The following is an 18,355-nucleotide window of genomic DNA, read 5'->3' on the forward strand; positions in this document are numbered from 1 at the left end:
AACGTGGCTGCCCTGACTGAAAATTTTAAGATACCAAGTAGGAAATTTCATGTCAAGGTAAGAACATTGAACAGTAAACCAACATTTTATTTTGAGCCACGACAGCTTACCAAACTGGAGTTAACTGAATTTTTATTGGAGGATTTGTATTAAGTTGGTATGATTGGAGACTGATTGTAGTTGTGAGGGTCTAATGAGATTTTGGAAGGCTGGTGGTGGTGAGATGTATATGTTTTATGTTTATTGTAAACCTTTGGAGTTTGCTAATGTATATGTAGGCATTTCAGATGACATCACCAAGTGTGGCTGACTCATCCTGCTTGTCCATGGAGAATAGGACGCTCTATCCTAAGATGAACTTCATTGTCAAACCTATATTGATTTGCTTTCATTGTGATTCATGAAGTACCAAATGCAGACACTAGATGGCAGCATTGTAAAGCGAGAAAGACCTTGTTACGTCAACTTGGAAAGGTAGAAACACAGGGTGTGCTGAAAAGTTCTCAGCCTAACCCACCAACTTCCTAAATTCTGAGCGTTATGTTGCCACTGTAGCTGAAAAGAGTGTTAGTTTATTGCATTAAGTGCCAATTTGCAGAAATGAAATTCTCTGTTTGACATTGTTTCAGATTGAACTATTTCCACGTCTTTCTCTTTTTGGTTGGGCTCAGAACTATTCAGTACCCCCTCGTAAAAAACAACAAGTTGTAGTGATCTATTTTTATTTTTCATTGAGGAAACATTTGTGACAGCTAGATGCACTTCTTGACTGACCTCATGCTTATTCTCTTTACAGATGTGGGGCTCTGGCTCTCTGCAGCTGGTGAGGCTTGGGGATTCCCACCAGCTACAGTAGTACCGCACCAGGTTGCTGTGGGGGGGTTGAGGCAAAAGTGGAAGGGTCCACGCAGGGCTGGCTCAAGGCCTGATCCTACTTTATCAATGGTGCCCCCAAATCTCAAGTCCCCTCTCCCCCACTGGGTAAGGCACTGGCTATAAAAGGTGCCACAATCTCAGTCCAGCATCTATCCTCCTAGGAGTTTGAACTAGGATTTTGATGCCCTTTATCATTGGTACCTCACCTGATCCCATAAGAGCCAGCTCTGTGGGTGCCAGCACCCCCAGTATTGAGCAGACTCTTTGACTTTGTTTAAGGCAGCGTAATTTTCATTGCGTTTAGCACCCCTAATCATTTTGAAAATTTGGCCTCTGTTGGTCCATAGGTTGAGCTGGGCCCAGGCCTACAGTGGTTATGCATGAAAACAAAATTATTGTCCTTCTGACATTATCAATCCTACCTGTCCTGAGGAAGGAGGCTTTGACTTCTGAAAGTAAAAAAAAATAAATCACCTTATTTTCCATTCCCCCCCCCCCCCAAGGGATCAGAAGTTTAACATAGTAAAGAATGGTATTGTGACTTAAGAAGTATTGGATAGAACTGACATCGGCATAATTATGTAACTGTTTAAAATTAAAATCGTTAAAAGGATAATAGCTATACAATTTTTTTTCCCTCTTCCTCACAGTAACACGGTTCACATATCATCAAGAAACAAAATATTTCCCATTCTCTTTGGGAGCAGGTTGGGAAATGTAGTCCAATCTCGACGATAGCCACGGGCGACGCCTGTAAGTCGGTGGCTGTTTAGTCCCGCCCCTACTCAGGGTCGTGTCAGAAAGTTTAGCTGAGCCAATGAGAGAGCGAGGCGGGGGGATCAGGTTTTAAGGCTGCTCCTGCTCTATAAAAGGACGACTCCCGCCTTGCGAAGACAATTTAACCTTAAGGACTAGTAGCCGTGTACTACAGGTAGTGAGAGCAGCGCAGGTAAGACAGGTTGCGCCAGCTTACGGGAGTAGCGCAGCAGAAGCCGTGCCAGATGTGTAGGATTCTGACAGCTGCGCTAATGACGAATGCAAAAAGCCCGGCAGAGCTCTTTCCAAAATGTCTTCACCCCCCCCCCCCTTGTAAAGCATCCTGGGGTTGTGGGTACCTTGGGTGGGGTGAAAAAGGGTTTTGGGTTGTTTTTTTTAATGCTGAGCGGAATCCGCTTCGTGTCGCCTTATGGTTGACGTTCCAGTGCGGCGAGCCTCCTCCGTTCACAGGTCTGGCTTCGGTCGCAGATGTATCGCGGAAAGACTCTAAAGGTCGCGGTGCATTTCGCACCTCTTTTTACTCCGTTTGAATTTGATCCTATAAAGGGTGAGGCGTCCGCTTGTTTTTTAATCGGCTCAACATAGCCCTGTCGGATCGAACATGTTGGTTTTTCAACTCGTCACTACTCTGACTGGTTCTCTCCCCCCCCCCCCCCCCTGCGGCTGTAGCCAGTGCCCTTCCCCCCCCCCCTGCCTTTGTGTGAGTTTCTTCCCTTCCCCCACCCCGAATGTTTCCTCGGCCACTGATTGTGAACTGTTAAGGATAAAAATTGATCCGTCGGACTGAAGGCTTTGGAAAAATGTGAGGTTTTAGCACCGTACGTCCCCCCCCCCCCCTTTTGGCTAAATTGTTTTCTAAAGTATAGCTTAATCCTTGAAGTACAGAAAGTGGGAGTGTAGCTCTCCTTCTCCCTCTCTTTTTTTTTTAAATCACTATCTGTTTCTTGCCAGAACATTTTCTGGAAATGCCAAGATGGGTGACGCTCTTCCAGGCGGGGGCTGAAACCGGCTGCTTTATCCGCCCTCCCTGCTCGGGTGGGGAATAGTCTGGAATGTGTGCAGTGCTTAACGAAGAAAGTCCTTCACAGGCGTCTGCTAGAAAGAAGCCCTTCACTCCCGGTGGGGTATTAAAAAAAAAAAAAATAATGATGATGATGTTCAGAGGGACTAGAATAGAGCCAAGATAGTGGAGCTGTGACTAGCGAAATCGACGTGAGGGAGAGGCCTTAGGAGTTATCTGTACGATCACGAGAAAGGGGAGGGGGGGGGGGGGCGAAGAACGTTTATATTGAGGAACTAAAGAATGTTGTGCAAGACGTACTGGTGCTCTTGGATAATTAGTTCTGCCTTTTCTCCAGGGATCCCTCTGCTAGGCTGCCCCTCCTCCTCACTAACCACCACCAGCCTATTCTTCCAATAGTGCGTGTTCCCCATTCAGTTTTTGATTGCCGCATTATTACCCCTTCATTTTATATAGTATAAGTCTTTCTGCCCCTTGCAAAATGGGTACCTGCTTCCTAAGCCCTGAAGGGTGTCTCTTCCCCTCCCCCCTTTTTTACAGATGTCCTCCTTCTGCAGTAATTTAACGACCCCCCCTTCCCACAATCGGATTCTCGTATAGGAAAGAATGATCCCTCCCCCCTCCCATTTATTGAGCTGAAGCAGGGAAGCCTCTCCTTTTTATCAGGCCCAGCTATTATATACCGGTATTAGGTCATTGTTTGCTAGCTGACAAGCTCAAGCTATGCCCATCTCAGAAATGTACCCTGTACCATCCCACATGCCTAAAACCATAGCAGCAAAATTTTTGGATTTTATTTATCTAGAATTGCTAGATTTGTGTGCTGGTCATGCTTCGTCTTACGCCAAAAAGACCAAAAGGTTTGTTCAGAGTAATGCAACATATCAAATAAAGATCTGTATGGTCGGTTCAGCCTGCCCAATATTTGTATGCTGAGGAGAGGATTCTCAAAACTTTACCGTGCCATTAACGGTTGCTAAAGTGGCTTCAGTTGGTTTAGCGTGGCAGTATTTTACTGGCCGATTATCAGAACGGCTTAGGGTGGTCTTTTCCGAGCTTCCTGGCAGACTCTGGCATGCAAATGTATTAAAACGGGTCATAAATATTAAAATGGCTTCATAAATATTTAAAGGAGCACTCCAGGCTATTCTCTATCATCCGTGGGTGATTTCCCCAAGCATGGTGCCAGCTTTTGACAACCAAAAATTACCAGTTAGTCGGGGTTGCCGGGACTGTGCAAAGTGTGTCTCGGATGTGTTTCTGGCTGTGGCTCATCATAAAATTAAAAAAAATACACCATTCACATAAATTTATAGTAGTTTTTTTAGGGAAGAAACTCTCAAAGCACACTTCTCAAGCGCTTGTATTAAAGGCATGTCTTATGTGCAGTTGATGAAAGCTGATGCCTGCACCTCTCCACCCTTCCATCCAGTAGCGCTGGCATGTCTTACGATTGACACAACGACATAGCATTTGCTGGTGACGTGTGCATATATTGAGCTCCAATAAGGTACACATAAGATATGTGCCTATGGTATAGCTTTTCCTGGCACATGTACGCCTGTTCCATGGTCTGTTATGTGAAAGTGTTGATCACTATTGCCAGCGACTCATCTCATGTAAATTTGACAACCTTCCGTGAACCTCAATTGCATGTGCAGTTTTTTTTTTTTTGAGAATGACATTTTTTAAAAAATCATTGCATTTACGGCTGCGACAGAGAATCTTCCTCTTAGTTTTGAGCTGTCTTGGCCACTGTTGAAAACAGAATACTGGGATTGATGGACCTTCAGTCTGTCCCAGTAAAGCACCTCTTATGTCCTTGGATTATTCCTGAGCCTACCACTTCTTAATGTCATCCTACACACTCTCATTCCAGAGCTTCCTTTCAAATGAAAGACTTGCCTCACACGCATTTAAACATCTATCGTATGTCTCCTTTCCTCCAAAGTATACATTTTGAGTGTCTCCAAATGCCTGCTACTAGGAAGATTTGTGCTAAACTAGTATTTTGTAAAGTTTGCAGAATACCAACTTAATGCAGACCTGGTGCCTAAATTTTGGTATGGCATTTACACCTGCCAAAACCTGGTATAATTGCTGGCACCCAACTAATGGCCTAAATCCTGGAATACCCTTGACCCACCCATGTCCCCTTTTACTGTATGGTCAGTGGGAGTAGAATACTGTAAAAAGCTGCCATTCTCACAGTAATTCAAAAATTAAATTTCCTCATTTCTCCCTTATTTTGGAATTCTGCTACTTCTATTGAGACTAACATGGGTGCTCTTATGCACATTGGCAATCTGTACGTTTAATTTGACCTGATGTGAAAAGTGGGCTGCATTGCAAGAGGGTGAAAGTGCATGCATTGTGCATCTGTGCCTGGGCTCCTCCTGACTGTTGGGGGGGGGGGGGGGCTGCAGGTAGTTGTTTACCCTGTTTTTGTTGTGTGTGTTTTTTTTTTATAGGCACACTGCCTGATGCCCCGGCGTTGCACGGGTATTTAATTATAGCAATAACACTGTAAATGGATTCAAATAAAGATACTTTATAGTGGTGAATGAAATTATTTTTTTACAGCTTTATAAAAAGTACAATATTCAAATTATAATGTGAAATATTTGACAAAATGAATACAATACAACTAACACAAAACTTGATTATAAACAACATTTTTAGTTTCACCTCCAGGAGCAAGAACATATAAATTCTTGGGTGAAGAGACCCCCAGAACATATCACCCCAGGTAGTGAGGGATCTGCATACCAAGTTTCGTTCAAATCGGTCAAGCCGTTTTTGAATTACTGTGAGAATGGCAGCTTTTTACATTTTTTCCATTGACATGAATGGGTGAAATCTGATTTTCTGTTTGTAGCTCCGCCCACGTGTGCAGGTGGGCCGTGAGACCCCCAGAACATATCACCCCAGGTAGTGAGGGATCTGCATACCAAGTTTCGTTCAAATCGGTCAAGCCGTTTTTGAATTACTGTGAGAATGGCAGCTTTTTACATTTTTTCCATTGACATGAATGGGTGAAATCTGATTTTCTGTTTGTAGCTCCGCCCACGTGTGCAGGTGGGCCGCGAGACCCCCAGAACATATCACCCCAGGTAGTGAGAGATTTGTATACCAAGTTTCCTTCAAATCGGTCAAGCCGTTTTTGAATTACTGTGAGAATGGCAGCTTTTTACATTTTTTCCATTGACATGAATGGGTGAAATCTAATTTTCTGTTTGTAGCTCCGCCCACGAGTGCAGGTGGGCCGCGAGACCCCCAGAACATATCATCCCAGGTAGTGAGGGATCTGCATACCAAGTTTCGTTCAAATCGGTCAAGCCGTTTTTGCGTGATCGCGACACATACACACACACATACATACCTCCGATTTTATATATATATATATACTAGTGTTTAAGCCCGTTACATTAACGGGTGCTAGAATATATGGCTGGCTGTCTGTCTTTCTTTCTTTATGTCTCTCTCCCTGCTCCTGTTTCTTTCTTCCTTTCTTTCTGTCTTTCTCCCTCCTGCAATTTTTTTCTCTCTCTCCCTGGCACCCTTTGCCTGTCTGTCTTTATTTCTGTGTCTCTCTGGTCCCCTGTCTGTCTTTATTTCTGTCTGTCTCTCTCCCTAGCCTCCTTTGTCTATCTGTATTTCTTTCTGTGTCTCCCCCCCCCCACTTTCCTTTGCAGAAGCAGCAGTGCTATTTCCCTTCCCCTCCAGATCCCTGTGAAGTAGTAGCAGCATTTCCCCCCACCCACTCCCCATTCCCTTCTCTCTCCCCCCACTTTCCTTTGCAGAAGCAGCAGCGGTATTTCTCTTTCCCTCCAGGTCCTTGCTGAAGCAGTAGCAGCATTTTCCCCCACCCCCCATTACCTTCTCTCCCCCCCACTTTATTTTGCAGAAGCAGCTGTGATATTTCCCTTCCCCTCCAGATCTCTGAGAAGTAGTAGCAGCATTTCCCCCAACCCACCCCCCATTCCCTTCTCTCCCCCCCCACTTTCCTTTGCAGAAGCAGCAGTGCTATTTCCCTTCCCCTCCAGATCCCTGTGAAGTAGTAGCAGCATTTCCCCCCCATTCCCTTCTCTCCCCCCCCCCACTTTCCTTTGCAGAAGCAGCAGGGGTATTTCTCTTTCCCTCCAGGTCCTTGCTGAAGCAGTAGCAGCATTTTCCCCCACCCCCCATTCCCTTCTCTCCCCCCCCCACTTTATTTTGCAGAAGCAGCTGTGATATTTCCCTTCCCCTCCAGATCCCTGTGAAGTAGTAGCAGCATTTTCCCCCACCCACCCCCCATTCCCTTCTCTCCCCTACCACCACTTTCCTTTGCAGAAGCAGCAGCGGTTTTCCCTTCCCCTCCAGGTCCCTGCTGAGTAGTAGAAACATTTTCCCCCACCCCCCATTCCCTTCTTACCTTGAGCTGCCCTGCTCCGTTCGGCCCCTCCCCCTTCCCTTCCCGTGTGCTGGCCTGCTGCGGCTGAAGGTTTTTTTCGGCGACTCCTCCTGTTAAAACTCCCCCCCCCCCCTCCTCCCGCAACCGCTCCTGTTCTAAGCGGCCTGCTGAGGTTCGCGGCCGCTGTAACGAACCTCGCAGGCCGCTCTCCAACTCGGTAGCATGTTCCCTCTGACGCGATTGCGTCAGAGGGAACGTGCTACCATGTGGAGAGCGGCCTGCGAGGTTCGTTACAGCGGCCGCGAACCTCAGCAGGCCGCTTTGAACAGGAGCGGTAGCGGCTGTTGCATGAGGATTGGGGGGGGGGAATTCGTGAGCGGCGGCAGGACCATGAGGCGGGATTGAGTTTTTCGGCTTCCCCTATCTGGGGAAACCGCCGTGCCGAACTGAGCTGCGCGTGGGGCCGTAGTAAGCGCGGGGCATGCTACAGTCTTGGCGGCCACGGACATACGGATCATGGAAGCACGCTGATAAGACTGCGCATGCGCCGCCTACGGTTTTATTATATAGATAGATATATATATATATATATATATATATATATATATATATATATATATATATATATATATATATATATATATAAACTAGTATTAAGTGATACTTTCTAAAAAATATACCATATTTTCACCCATATACCGTGCACCCGTGCAAAACGCGCACACGGGTATAGCGCACGGGGAACACAAATTTATGTAAAAAAAATTTAATATAGCGCGCACACGCATATACCGCGCATGCTAAAACCTCCTCCCGCCTACTCCGAACCGGCATCCTCCCGCCCCCCGCTCGCTTACCCGCGCTTTACAACTTTTTTTTTTTTCAATCCGATATGGCATCCCCCCTGCGAACCGGCATCCTCCCCCCCTCCCCCGCGATCCTACATCCCCCCAGCACCACAAAACATCTCTTACCCGATTGGGCACCGGCACCAATGCACAGGATGTGCCAGTGCCCGAAGATCCTCCCTCGTTGGTTTGAGCTGGGCGGTGCGGTGCGGGAGAGATCCTCCTTCTTCCTGCGCCGGGCTGGACTAGGCTTTGAGCATTTGCGCATGCTCAAAGCCTTCTGATCTCAGCGCAGGAAGAAGGAGGATCTCTCTCACACCGCCCAGCCCAGCCCAAATCAACTAGGGAGGATCTTCGGGCACTGGCACTGGCACGTCCTGTGCATTGGTGCCGGTGCCCAATTGGGTAAGAGATGTTTTGCGGTACTGGGGGGATGTAGCATCGTGGGGGAGGGGGGGGGTGACGTGAGCGGGGTGAGGATGCCGGTTCGCAGGGGGGTTGCCGATCGGAACTGAAAAAAAAAAGTTGTAAAACGCGCTCACACGTATAACGCGCACGGTTATGCACGGTTTGTAAAATCGTGTATAATGCGCGCGTTATATGTGTGAAAATACGGTACTTAATGGTTGCTTTATTGTCAGCTTTTCTGACAACTTCAAAAACCTCTTATACATGAAACTAGCTTCTGGTTGTGGAAAGTACAAACAGGATTGTGCACTCCAAAAAATTCATGTTACTTGGAGACACACATATCCTGTTCTAACTTGATGTGATTGACTTGAGGATCCTGACAATGAACCTTATGAATGGTTAGTTGTAAAGGGGCTGAAGCTAAGAATTTGGTTGCATGTTTCTAGGGTAGTGCAGTTAGTCTAATTCTTCCTCAAAAGGGGCTGTGACAAGACACCTACTTTAACCATGCATGGGGTTGAAAGAACTGTCTGCAATTTTCACTGCTGCTGCTTTTCCCTCATTATTGCTCTTAAGTTGGCTGATACTTGTATTCCTCCAGCTCTCATTTCCTGGGGTTGTGGTTGACGCTCATTTTGCCCTCACAAATTCCTGTGTTTTCTCATGTGGTGATATACCGCATCCCTTTCTCACATGTAATTAGGTACAACCTTATCGCATGACATTGACATTTTCAGGTGTTGGCCTGGATGGGGGGGGGGGGGGTCAGTGACCCAGACTTGTATTAGCTTTATTTGATTTCATAATTATTTATCGAATCAGATACACAGCTTCTTTTATCAGACAAGTCAAGGCAGTTTAATAAAGATTATAATTTTAAAAATAAACTTCAAAAATAGAACTCAATAAAATAATAGGACAGGATCATTCTTTTATAAAATAGAGGATATAATCATTTACACTGATTGAACCCACTATACTCCAAAGCTGGATCCCCCAACTAAGGAAAAAAATGTCCATTAAGATGTTTGTTAATGGCAAAAGAGCCAGTTCCAACCAGATGGAAGATATCCACTACTTAACTGGAACCACCCTTTCCGAAAGTTCCTTTCTTCTCAGAAGTGGAGGGGTAGCCTAATGGTGAGATCAGTAGACGGGAGAGCCTGATTCAAATCCCACTTCAACTCCTTGTGATTTGGGGCAAGTTACTTAACTCTTCATTCCTTCAGATTCAAAAACTAAGATTGTGAGCCCTCCAAGACAGACCTGAATGTGAGCTATTCAGGCTTACAGGCAGTATATTACATTACATTACATTACAGATTTCTATTCCGCCATTACCTTTCGGTTCAAAGCGGATTACAAAAAGGGGTAAAACTGTGAAATTCTACTTGTAAATTCCTTATGAGAAAGTACTAATGTGCTGGGGACTTGTGGAAACTTCTAGATAGGGAGAGTTGTCTGAGATTATTTTATTTAATCTTTATTCATTTTTAAACTTTCAACTACATAATACCATCTTATTCACTTTAAAATAACTTATTAATCTTGCATATATTGAAATCATAATACTATTTTTCCCTCCCTCCATTATATTCTTATAATTTCTGATAATTTAAAATTAATCCCACCCTCTCCCATCCTATGCTTCAATAAATAAAGGGGAAGAAATAAATTATTAATTATAAACAATCCTTACAATAATTTGTTAATTGGCTCCCAAACATCAATGAATTTTTTATAACGTCCCTGCTGAATAGCTAATATCCTCTCCATTTTGAAAATATACAAGTACTGAATGCACACTAGGCTTAACATTCAAAGGGATTGAAGTGGCACAAATGTGAAATTGAGTAAAGCTCCCACCTGAGCTGCAGGTCACTTGTACTTGTCTCGGCAGCACTCAAAATTCAGTTACTTAACACTTCAAAACATCCCCCCCCCCTAAAGGGCACCTTTCACTGTCCTTGGATCACTTAAAACATAGAAATATAGCAACACGATGGCAGATAAAGGCCAAACAGCCCAACCAGTCTGCCATCCGCAGTAACCATTATCTCTTCCTCTCTCTAAAAGATCCCACAGGCCTATCCCAGGCTTTCTTGAAATCAGACAGTCTGTCTCCACTACCTCTACTGGGAGACTGTTCCACGCATCTACTACCCTTTCTGTTAAAGTATTTCTTTAGATTACTCCTGAGCCTATCGCCTCTTAACTTCATCCTATGCCCTCATTGTAGAGTTTCCTTTCAAATGAAAGATGACTCGTGCACATTTACATTAAGTAGGTATTTAAAACGTCTATCATATCTCCCCTCTCCTGACTTTCCTCCAAAGTATACAGATGAGATCTTTAAGTCTGTCCCCATATGCCTTATGATGACCACACACCATTTTAGTAGCCTTCCTCTGAACAGACTCCATCCCTTTTATATCTTTTTGAAGGTGCGGCCTCCAGAATTGTACACAGTATTCTAAATGAGAATGCCTTTGATCCACCCATCCCCCTCCTCTGGTCACATGGAGCCCAGGGTTATAGACTAGCATGCAGGCAGATGTGCATTCAAATCTAACTAGTGCCAGTTAAGATCAATAATTGATTGTGATAGCTTATTCATAAGTGATGGCTCATTAATTTAATAATAATAATAATAACTTTATTCTTCTATACCGCCACAATCTTGCGACTTCTAGGCGGTTTACAATCAGGAGAGCTGGACAAACAGCGAAATACAATATGCAGATATTCAGAGGAAATACAGAGAGCAGAGACCTTGAGAGGCAATAGTATAGAAATACAATTTGCTGAGCAAAATATAAGATGTACATTTTAGTAGGTAATTTCCGACTAGAACCTGTTTGGAATAAATGGCAACGTAAAATGACGACAAGATGAAGATAACATATTATATTTATAACAGTGCAGTAAATTTAGTTGCACACATCTTAGATCCACACAGAACTTTCAGTATTTATAGAATCTAAAGGACAGTATACTACTCCCACTGACCATACAGTAAAAGGGGACATGGGTGGGTCAAGGGTATTCCAGGATTTAGGCCATTAGTTGGGTGCTAGCAATTATACCAGGTTTTGGCAGGTGTAAATGCCATACCAAAATTTAGGCACCAGGTCTGCATTAAGTTGGTATTCTGCAAACTTTACAAAATACTAGTTTAGCACAAATCTTCCTAGTAGCAGGCATATGGAGACACTCAAAATGTATACTTTGGAGGAAAGGAGACATACGATCGATGTTTAAATGCGTGTGAGGCAAGTCTTTCATTTGAAAGGAAGCTCTGGAATGAGAGTGTATAGGATGACATTAAGAAGTGGTAGGCTCAGGAATAATCCAAGGACATAAGAGGTGCTTTACTGGGACAGACCGAAGGTCCATCAATCCCAGTATTCTGTTTTCAACAGTGGCCAATGCAGCTCACAAATACCTGACAAGATCCCAAAAAGTAAAACAATACTGCTTATCCAAGAAATAAGTAGTGGATTTCCCCAAGTCCATCTTATAGTGACTTTTGTTTTAGGAAATTATCCAAATCATTTTTAAACCCTACTGAGCTAACTGCTTTCACCACATTCAACAGTAATGAATTCCAAAGTTTAATTGCCTGTTGAGTGAGAAAATATTTTATCCGGTTTGTTGTAAAACTACAGTACTACTTAGTAGTTTCATTGCATGTCCCCTAGTCCTAGTATTTTTAGAAAGAGTGAACAAGCGAGTCACATCTACCCCTTCAACTCCACTCATTATTTTATAGACCTATCATATCACCCCTGAGCTGCTGCTTCTCCAAACTGAAGAGCCCTAGTCGCTTTAGTCTTTCCTCATAGGGAAGTCATCCCATACCTTATTTTTGTCACCCCTCTCTGTACCTTTGCTAATTCTGCTATATCTTTGAGAGATGGTGACCAGAATTGCATACTATTTGAGGGGCAGCCATACCATAGTGATACAAGGGTATTAACGTTTTCATCTTTGTTTTCCATTCCTTTCCTGATAATTCCTAGAACCTTTTCCTGAGCTGTGAGTCCTAACACAGAACCCAGTATCACATAGCTATAGCTTAGGTTCCTCTTTCTCACATGCATCACATTACACTTGCTCACAAAAAACGTCATCTGCCATTTTGATGCCCAGTCTTGTCTCACAAGGTCCTCTTGCAATTTTTCACAATTTTCTTGCAATTTAACAACTTTGCACAACTTTGTTGTCAAATTTAATTGTCTCACGGACCCCTGGGGACCCCACTATTTACCCTTCATTGAGAATATTGATCATTTAAATCCACTCTGTTTTTTCAGCCAGTTCTCAATCCATGAAAGGACATTACCTCCTATTCCATGACTTTCTAACTTCCTCGGAAGTCTTTCATGAGGTACTTTGTAAAATGCCTTTTGAAAATCCAGATATACAATCAACCAGTTTACCTTATCCATTCTGGGGTTTTTGTGGGGTTTTTTTTTATGACTGTCTGTGTAAAGCATTTGCTGTATTAATTTTTTTAGCCAAAATGTCTGACCCAAAGCCTGATATGTCTGAAGTTGAGAAATTTGACCACAAGAAGTTGAAAAAGACCAGTACAGCGGAGAAGAACACCCTTCCTTCAAAAGAAAGTAAGTGGGTGTGGCCGGGTAGAAGCAATTTCCAACCTGGAGGGAGGGAGAGGGCTTTTAATAGGAGACTAATTGTTCAGTGTGACGGCGGACTTTGCGGTTTGGCTGATGACATCCGGGTTTCCTTTTCACACATGTATTTCAGAGGTGGGGGTGGGGGGACTCATACTTATATACCTTTCTGGCTCTTTATCTTTCTTAGTTGGGAGCATGCATTTCAGAAACTTATTTGTCATAGTGGACATAGCACGGCTTTGTATCTGCTGTGGAAAGTGTTTCTTGACAAACGCCATGATAAAACAAACTGGTTGCAGTTGTTGCTCGAAAATGAGGCAGTCTTGCCTTTGGTTGCATCGGATAGATGGATCTCTCTGCAGTGTCCAAGCAGAAGAGAACTGGAGTGTCGGAGGACCAAGGCATGTCCTTGGCGACAATAGCTAATCATTCTTTATTGTGGTAGCCTAAGGTTGCCTGGATTATCCAGTTTGAGCCCAGAGTGTTATGGCTGCAGGTGATGCTCTCACTTAATTTTTGCCGGCTCATGTGTACAAAAACATTCCTAGTCCCAAGTTTTGATCCTTGACTCTATAGACAGTATAGTTTATGTTCACAAAAAACCAGCAAAAACTTTTTTTTTTTTTTTTTAATGCAGTTGCTAGTTATGTGCGTGCACACCACAGCTTAGAGGAAAAACTGGCTGCAGGATACGTCTCTAGCAGACTAGACCTGAAGAGTAATTAAAAGGAGTGCTGGAAGCCAAAAATGATTAATAGCTCAAACTGTACAGGTGCTGCAGTTTCTTGTTAATCTAGTGTTTAGTTAGGGGATGTCCTGCTGCTTGAAAAAATTCTAGCTCTTTAGAAAAACGTACAGCCAAATGGAGACGCTTTATAAAGTGGAAAACAGCTCTTCTACAAAGCTTCTCTTTTAAAGAGATGTAAATGCTTTTCCTTATTTGTAGTTTGATCATTTTTCTGAGGCTTGACTTTATTTCCAATTTTGGCTTTGGTGGTTGAAACAAGCTAAGCCCCCCCTCCCCCCCCAATTCGCCTTCTGAATTCATCTAAAAAGAATTTGACCTTTTTTTGTGTTTATACAGTCCAGCATAACAGCTATTAGATCACAAGTTAGATTACAGTTGGTTGGCAAGCTTGCACTTTTAAGGACTTTTTAAAACAGAATTGTTAGAAAAACAGGGATAACGAGCTGGTGGCAGTAAGGTGTTTTTTTGGTGTTTATTTTTTTCTTTATTTTATTTTTTAGCTGCCACTGGCATCCTGAATAGTCTCTGCTGGGCCTTGTTTAGGCACTGGCATTGAATATCCAGGTTTATGCGGCCGGAATGGTTTAAGTACAATATTCAGTGCTTAACTGCCTAGGTGATGCCACATAAAGATAGGACTGACTTATGTGGTCTGATTTAACCACTTAACCCTAGGAAGTTAAGTGCTGAATAGCAGCACAACTGCATAAATGCCAATTCTTCACCCTCCCCCCCTCCAAACTACCTGTGAAATAGCACCCTTTGTGTTTTTACCGGTCAGTGCTGATATCCAGCATATAGCCCCACACAGGCAATTTAAGCAGTCAGGAGCCTCTAAATTGCTTTATTGACCTCAGAATGCATAGAGTTGTGACCCAAGTCACCAAGGGCTTTTTATGTAAATTTGTGTCCGATAGTTGCATGCAAAATGATTTAGACAACACTTAACATTTATGCGCGTAACTGATGGTGCTAGTAATTGGCAGTTACAAGTTAAGTGCTAGGTTCTGTTCTCTAGTGCGCCTAAATCATTTAGCACACAACTGTCAAGAGGGTATAAACACATGGGTGGACCATGGCATGTCATGGGTGTGTCGCCAAGCAATGTGCACAACTTACAGAATACTTAGGCGAGCCCATTTAGGCCAGTCATTGATCTGTTGTAAGTAGGCCTAACTTTGGCACACTACTACAGCGTTGTGCTAATATTCTATAATGGCTTAGGTACACCTTTTGGGCCATTAAAAAATTGCTGCTGAGCATGCCCCCTTCTGGCACCTAAAGTGGGGCAAAAAGAAAAGAAGCAGGCTGAAGAAAACTAGCCTTTATTGCCACATCTGGCTCCCAGATTTAAATTAACTTGCCCGATGTGGCCATGATTTGTCAAAATGTCTGCCTCAGGGCACGGATAGATACAGTAAACATATAGAAACATGATGGCAGATAAAGGCCAAATGGCCCATTCAAGTCTGCCCATCCACAGTAACCATTCTCTTTCTCTGAGAGATCCCATGTGCCTATCTCAGGCCCTCTCGAATTCAGACAGTGTCTCCACCACCTTTTTCGGGAGACTGTTTCACACATATTCCATCCTTTCTATGAAAAAAAGTATTTCCTTAGATTACTCTGGAGCCTTTCACCTCTTAAACTTCATCCTACGCCCTCATTGCAGAGTTTCCTTTCAAACTTGAAGTTCAAACCATAACGGAACAAATATTAAAAATTAAAAACAAGAGTAACATATACACAGCTATGTTCCTTCTAAGCAGAGTGCATAAGCAATTGCTCATATATTCTAGTGTTCATAGACTTTGCATGGTCACTCGCAAAAATACTTTCAAATCTAAGACCAACAATTTTCCAGAACTTATTGCTCACACAGAAATTTTTTTAGAACTTGGCACTCAGTAAAAAAATAAAATTACATGCACTTGGGCCAGTCATTAGAGGGAGCACTGATACACAGCCAACCTATATGAATGTAAAATCAATCAATAATTAAATATTAACCTCCTTTAATTTTAGAGTTTTAACTGTCATTTAGTTTTTATCGGTTTTTACTAGTTTGGTAAGACTTGGGAATTTTACACCAGCTGGGTAAGCTGTGTGTTTTGGCATATACATGGTTTCTTTTTGATTCCTAGTATATACATTTTTAAGGCTAATATTTATTCTACTGTGAAAGATTTTGCATTGATACAAGTTGGCTAAGTTTTAATATTTGTTTCCTTATAGTTTGAACTCAAATTTGGTTTACTAATATCAGCATGTATGTTTACAGTATCCATCTGTCTTTGAGGCAGCCATTTTAGCAAAACAAGGCCATGTTGGGTAATCTAGTTTAAACCTGGGAGCCAGATGTGATAATAGACTGGTTTGCTTCTTTTCTTCCATATTGGATCTTGACAGCCTTGCTTTCTCAGCCTCATGAAGGGCGCCAATTTATAGACGTGCCTCCTTTAGTGAGTCAAGCAAATTGCAGTCTTTTCTGTGGTTTGTAGCAGCCTTTGATAATATTAAAAGGAGCAATCCAATTGATGCCCATATGATGCACAAAATGAAGTGCTGGTTAACACTCCAATATCTCAGACGAGTCTAACTTTTTTTTTTTTTTTTTTAAATAGGCATAGATGTTGCCTATGTACTCTTATCTGTCCCCAATAAAAAGTGCCAGGACCCCCTCCTGATGACCCACACCCCACAAACTTAAAAAAAAAAATCAGGAGGGAAGCTCACTCTCTTTTGCCCCCCCACCTTTTAAATGTAAGATTGACAGGAGGGATGCCTACTCCCTCCTTCCACCAGGGCCCCCCCCCCAACTTCCCCCCCCAAAAAAACAAAACTTACCTTTTAGATGAAAATCTGACAGCAGGGATGCCCACTCCCTCCTGCTAGCAGATCTTGAGTGCATCCTGGGATGCACTGAGAGGGGCATAAGGCCCTTCCCATAGGAGAGGCCTTAGGCACCTGGGCCAATCAGACTTAGGCCCCACCTAGTGCATCCAAGGTTTCACTGGGAAGAGGCCTAAGGCCCTTCCCATAGGAGAGGCCTTGGGCACCTGGGCCAGTCTTAGGCCCCTCTCAGTGCATCCCAAAATGCACCGGGGAGCAGAAGGCCCTCTATTTTGAAGAGGCAGACCTGCCGGCAGGAAGGGAATGAGCATACCTCCTGGTGGTAGGGAGGGTGTAGGAGCTTCAGGGTGGGGTGTTGGGGATTTGTGGGGGATCCCAGTGCCATGAGGTAGTGGGTATCCCCTCCTGCCAGTCTTTAATTTTAAGAATTTTTTTTTTTTATAATGGGCACAGATGTGTGTAACACACACATCTGTACCCATTAAAAAAGAGTTTCCCAGAGTTCTGCCATAATCCCATATGATCAGTCGTTGGAGAAAGCGGCCGACATATGTGCAGAGCCGGCAGGGGGAAGCCCCTAACTGAGTGGCAGGGGAAGCCCCGAAGCAGCCTTCTGCCGCTCAGCTGTTCAGGGCAGGAAGAATATATACTATCATAGTATTTTTACTATTCTAATATTTTTAAATTAACAATATCATATCTCCAACGACTGATCAGATAGGATTATGGCAGAACTCAGGAAAACTCAGTTGCATGTGAAATTGTTTGAGCATCAGTCACCATTTTCAGCTTTAGTGATATGTGAGGTACTTTCTGCAGGGGATTTCTAGGGAGGGGTGGTGGTTCTTTGCATGGTTTTTTACTCGTACCACTGCTATAGTTCCCAACATGCCATGAAGTTTTCTGCTACGTTGCACATTTGAATTTCTGATGTACTTGATCTTAATATGGGATGTCTTGTAGAATAACTAAAATTTTGCACTTTTTTTTCCAGCAATTGAGCAGGAGAAGAAGGCATGTCAGAAGTCATAGGAGACAGATGTGACACCAGTTCTGTGCTCTTACTCCTCCCCCCCTTTTTTTTTTTCTAAATCATTTTTATTATGGCTGTGAATACAATCAAGCTTTTGGCTTTTTTTTTTTTTATGTCTTTAAAATTGAATCCTCCTCCTAATATGCCAAGAGCTTTGGAAGGTAGAGAAGTGCACCCTCTCTCCATTCCCTGCTACACCAGCTGCTAAGCGTGTCCTGACCACATGCCCACCTTCTGCTTATGGGGTCTTCTGTTTTACTTCCTGGAGCAAGCGATGAAGAATGTTAGAGGTGGAAACAGCTCGGTGAGAAACTGCCAAAGATTTAGGGGAACTGTGATGAAATTATTTGGTCAAAGGAGGAGGAGATGGCTTAGCCTGTCTTGTGTATTCACAGAATGATGTATTTTGTTGCTGCAGCTTCATGTTTATTTTTGTTTTCTGTCAAATAAAATGATATAAGTTTTGAGGAGTTTTTTGGTTTTTTTTTCGTGTGTCTTACCTTCCTACTCTAAAACCAGCAAAATCAAAAAGGAAAATTCAAGTGTAGCTGGCTTTAAACAAAAGTTTTGGACAAGTTCTGGAGAAAGTCCATTGTCTCAACAGCAGACGGACATGGGATGGTAGCATGGAATGCTGCTACTATTTGGGTTTTTGCCAGGTACTTGTAACATGGATTGGCCTCTGAAGATGGTATACTGGGCCAGATGGACCATTGATCTTACCCAAAAAGGCTATTCTTATTGCATAGCAG

General features: G+C 43.2%; 1 protein-coding gene across 1 annotated transcript; it reads left to right on the plus strand.

Annotated features, from left to right (window-relative positions):
• The first annotated feature begins 1,678 nt into the window (after positions 1-1,678).
• On the plus strand, positions 1,679-18,070 carry TMSB15B (thymosin beta 15B). The gene is made up of 3 exons (XM_033946045.1): positions 1,679-1,825; positions 12,847-12,954; positions 17,565-18,070. Exons 2-3 carry the CDS (start codon positions 12,852-12,854, stop codon positions 17,600-17,602), a joined length of 141 nt encoding a protein of 46 aa, XP_033801936.1. The 5' UTR covers positions 1,679-1,825; positions 12,847-12,851; the 3' UTR covers positions 17,603-18,070.
• The last annotated feature ends 285 nt before the right edge of the window (positions 18,071-18,355 follow it).

Source organism: Geotrypetes seraphini, chromosome 5 (genome assembly GCF_902459505.1).
Source record: "Geotrypetes seraphini chromosome 5, aGeoSer1.1, whole genome shotgun sequence".
In the NCBI taxonomy this organism is placed as follows: domain Eukaryota; kingdom Metazoa; phylum Chordata; class Amphibia; order Gymnophiona; family Dermophiidae; genus Geotrypetes; species Geotrypetes seraphini.

Excerpts from the sequence above, each read along its gene's own strand:
- TMSB15B (XM_033946045.1), top strand. The coding sequence starts at position 12,852 with ATGTCTGACCCAAAGCCTGATATGTCTGAAGTTGAGAAATTTGACCAC. Across the intron at positions 12,955-17,564 it reads CACCCTTCCTTCAAAAGAAA|CAATTGAGCAGGAGAAGAAG; the intron begins GTAAGTGGGTGT and ends TTTTTTTTCCAG.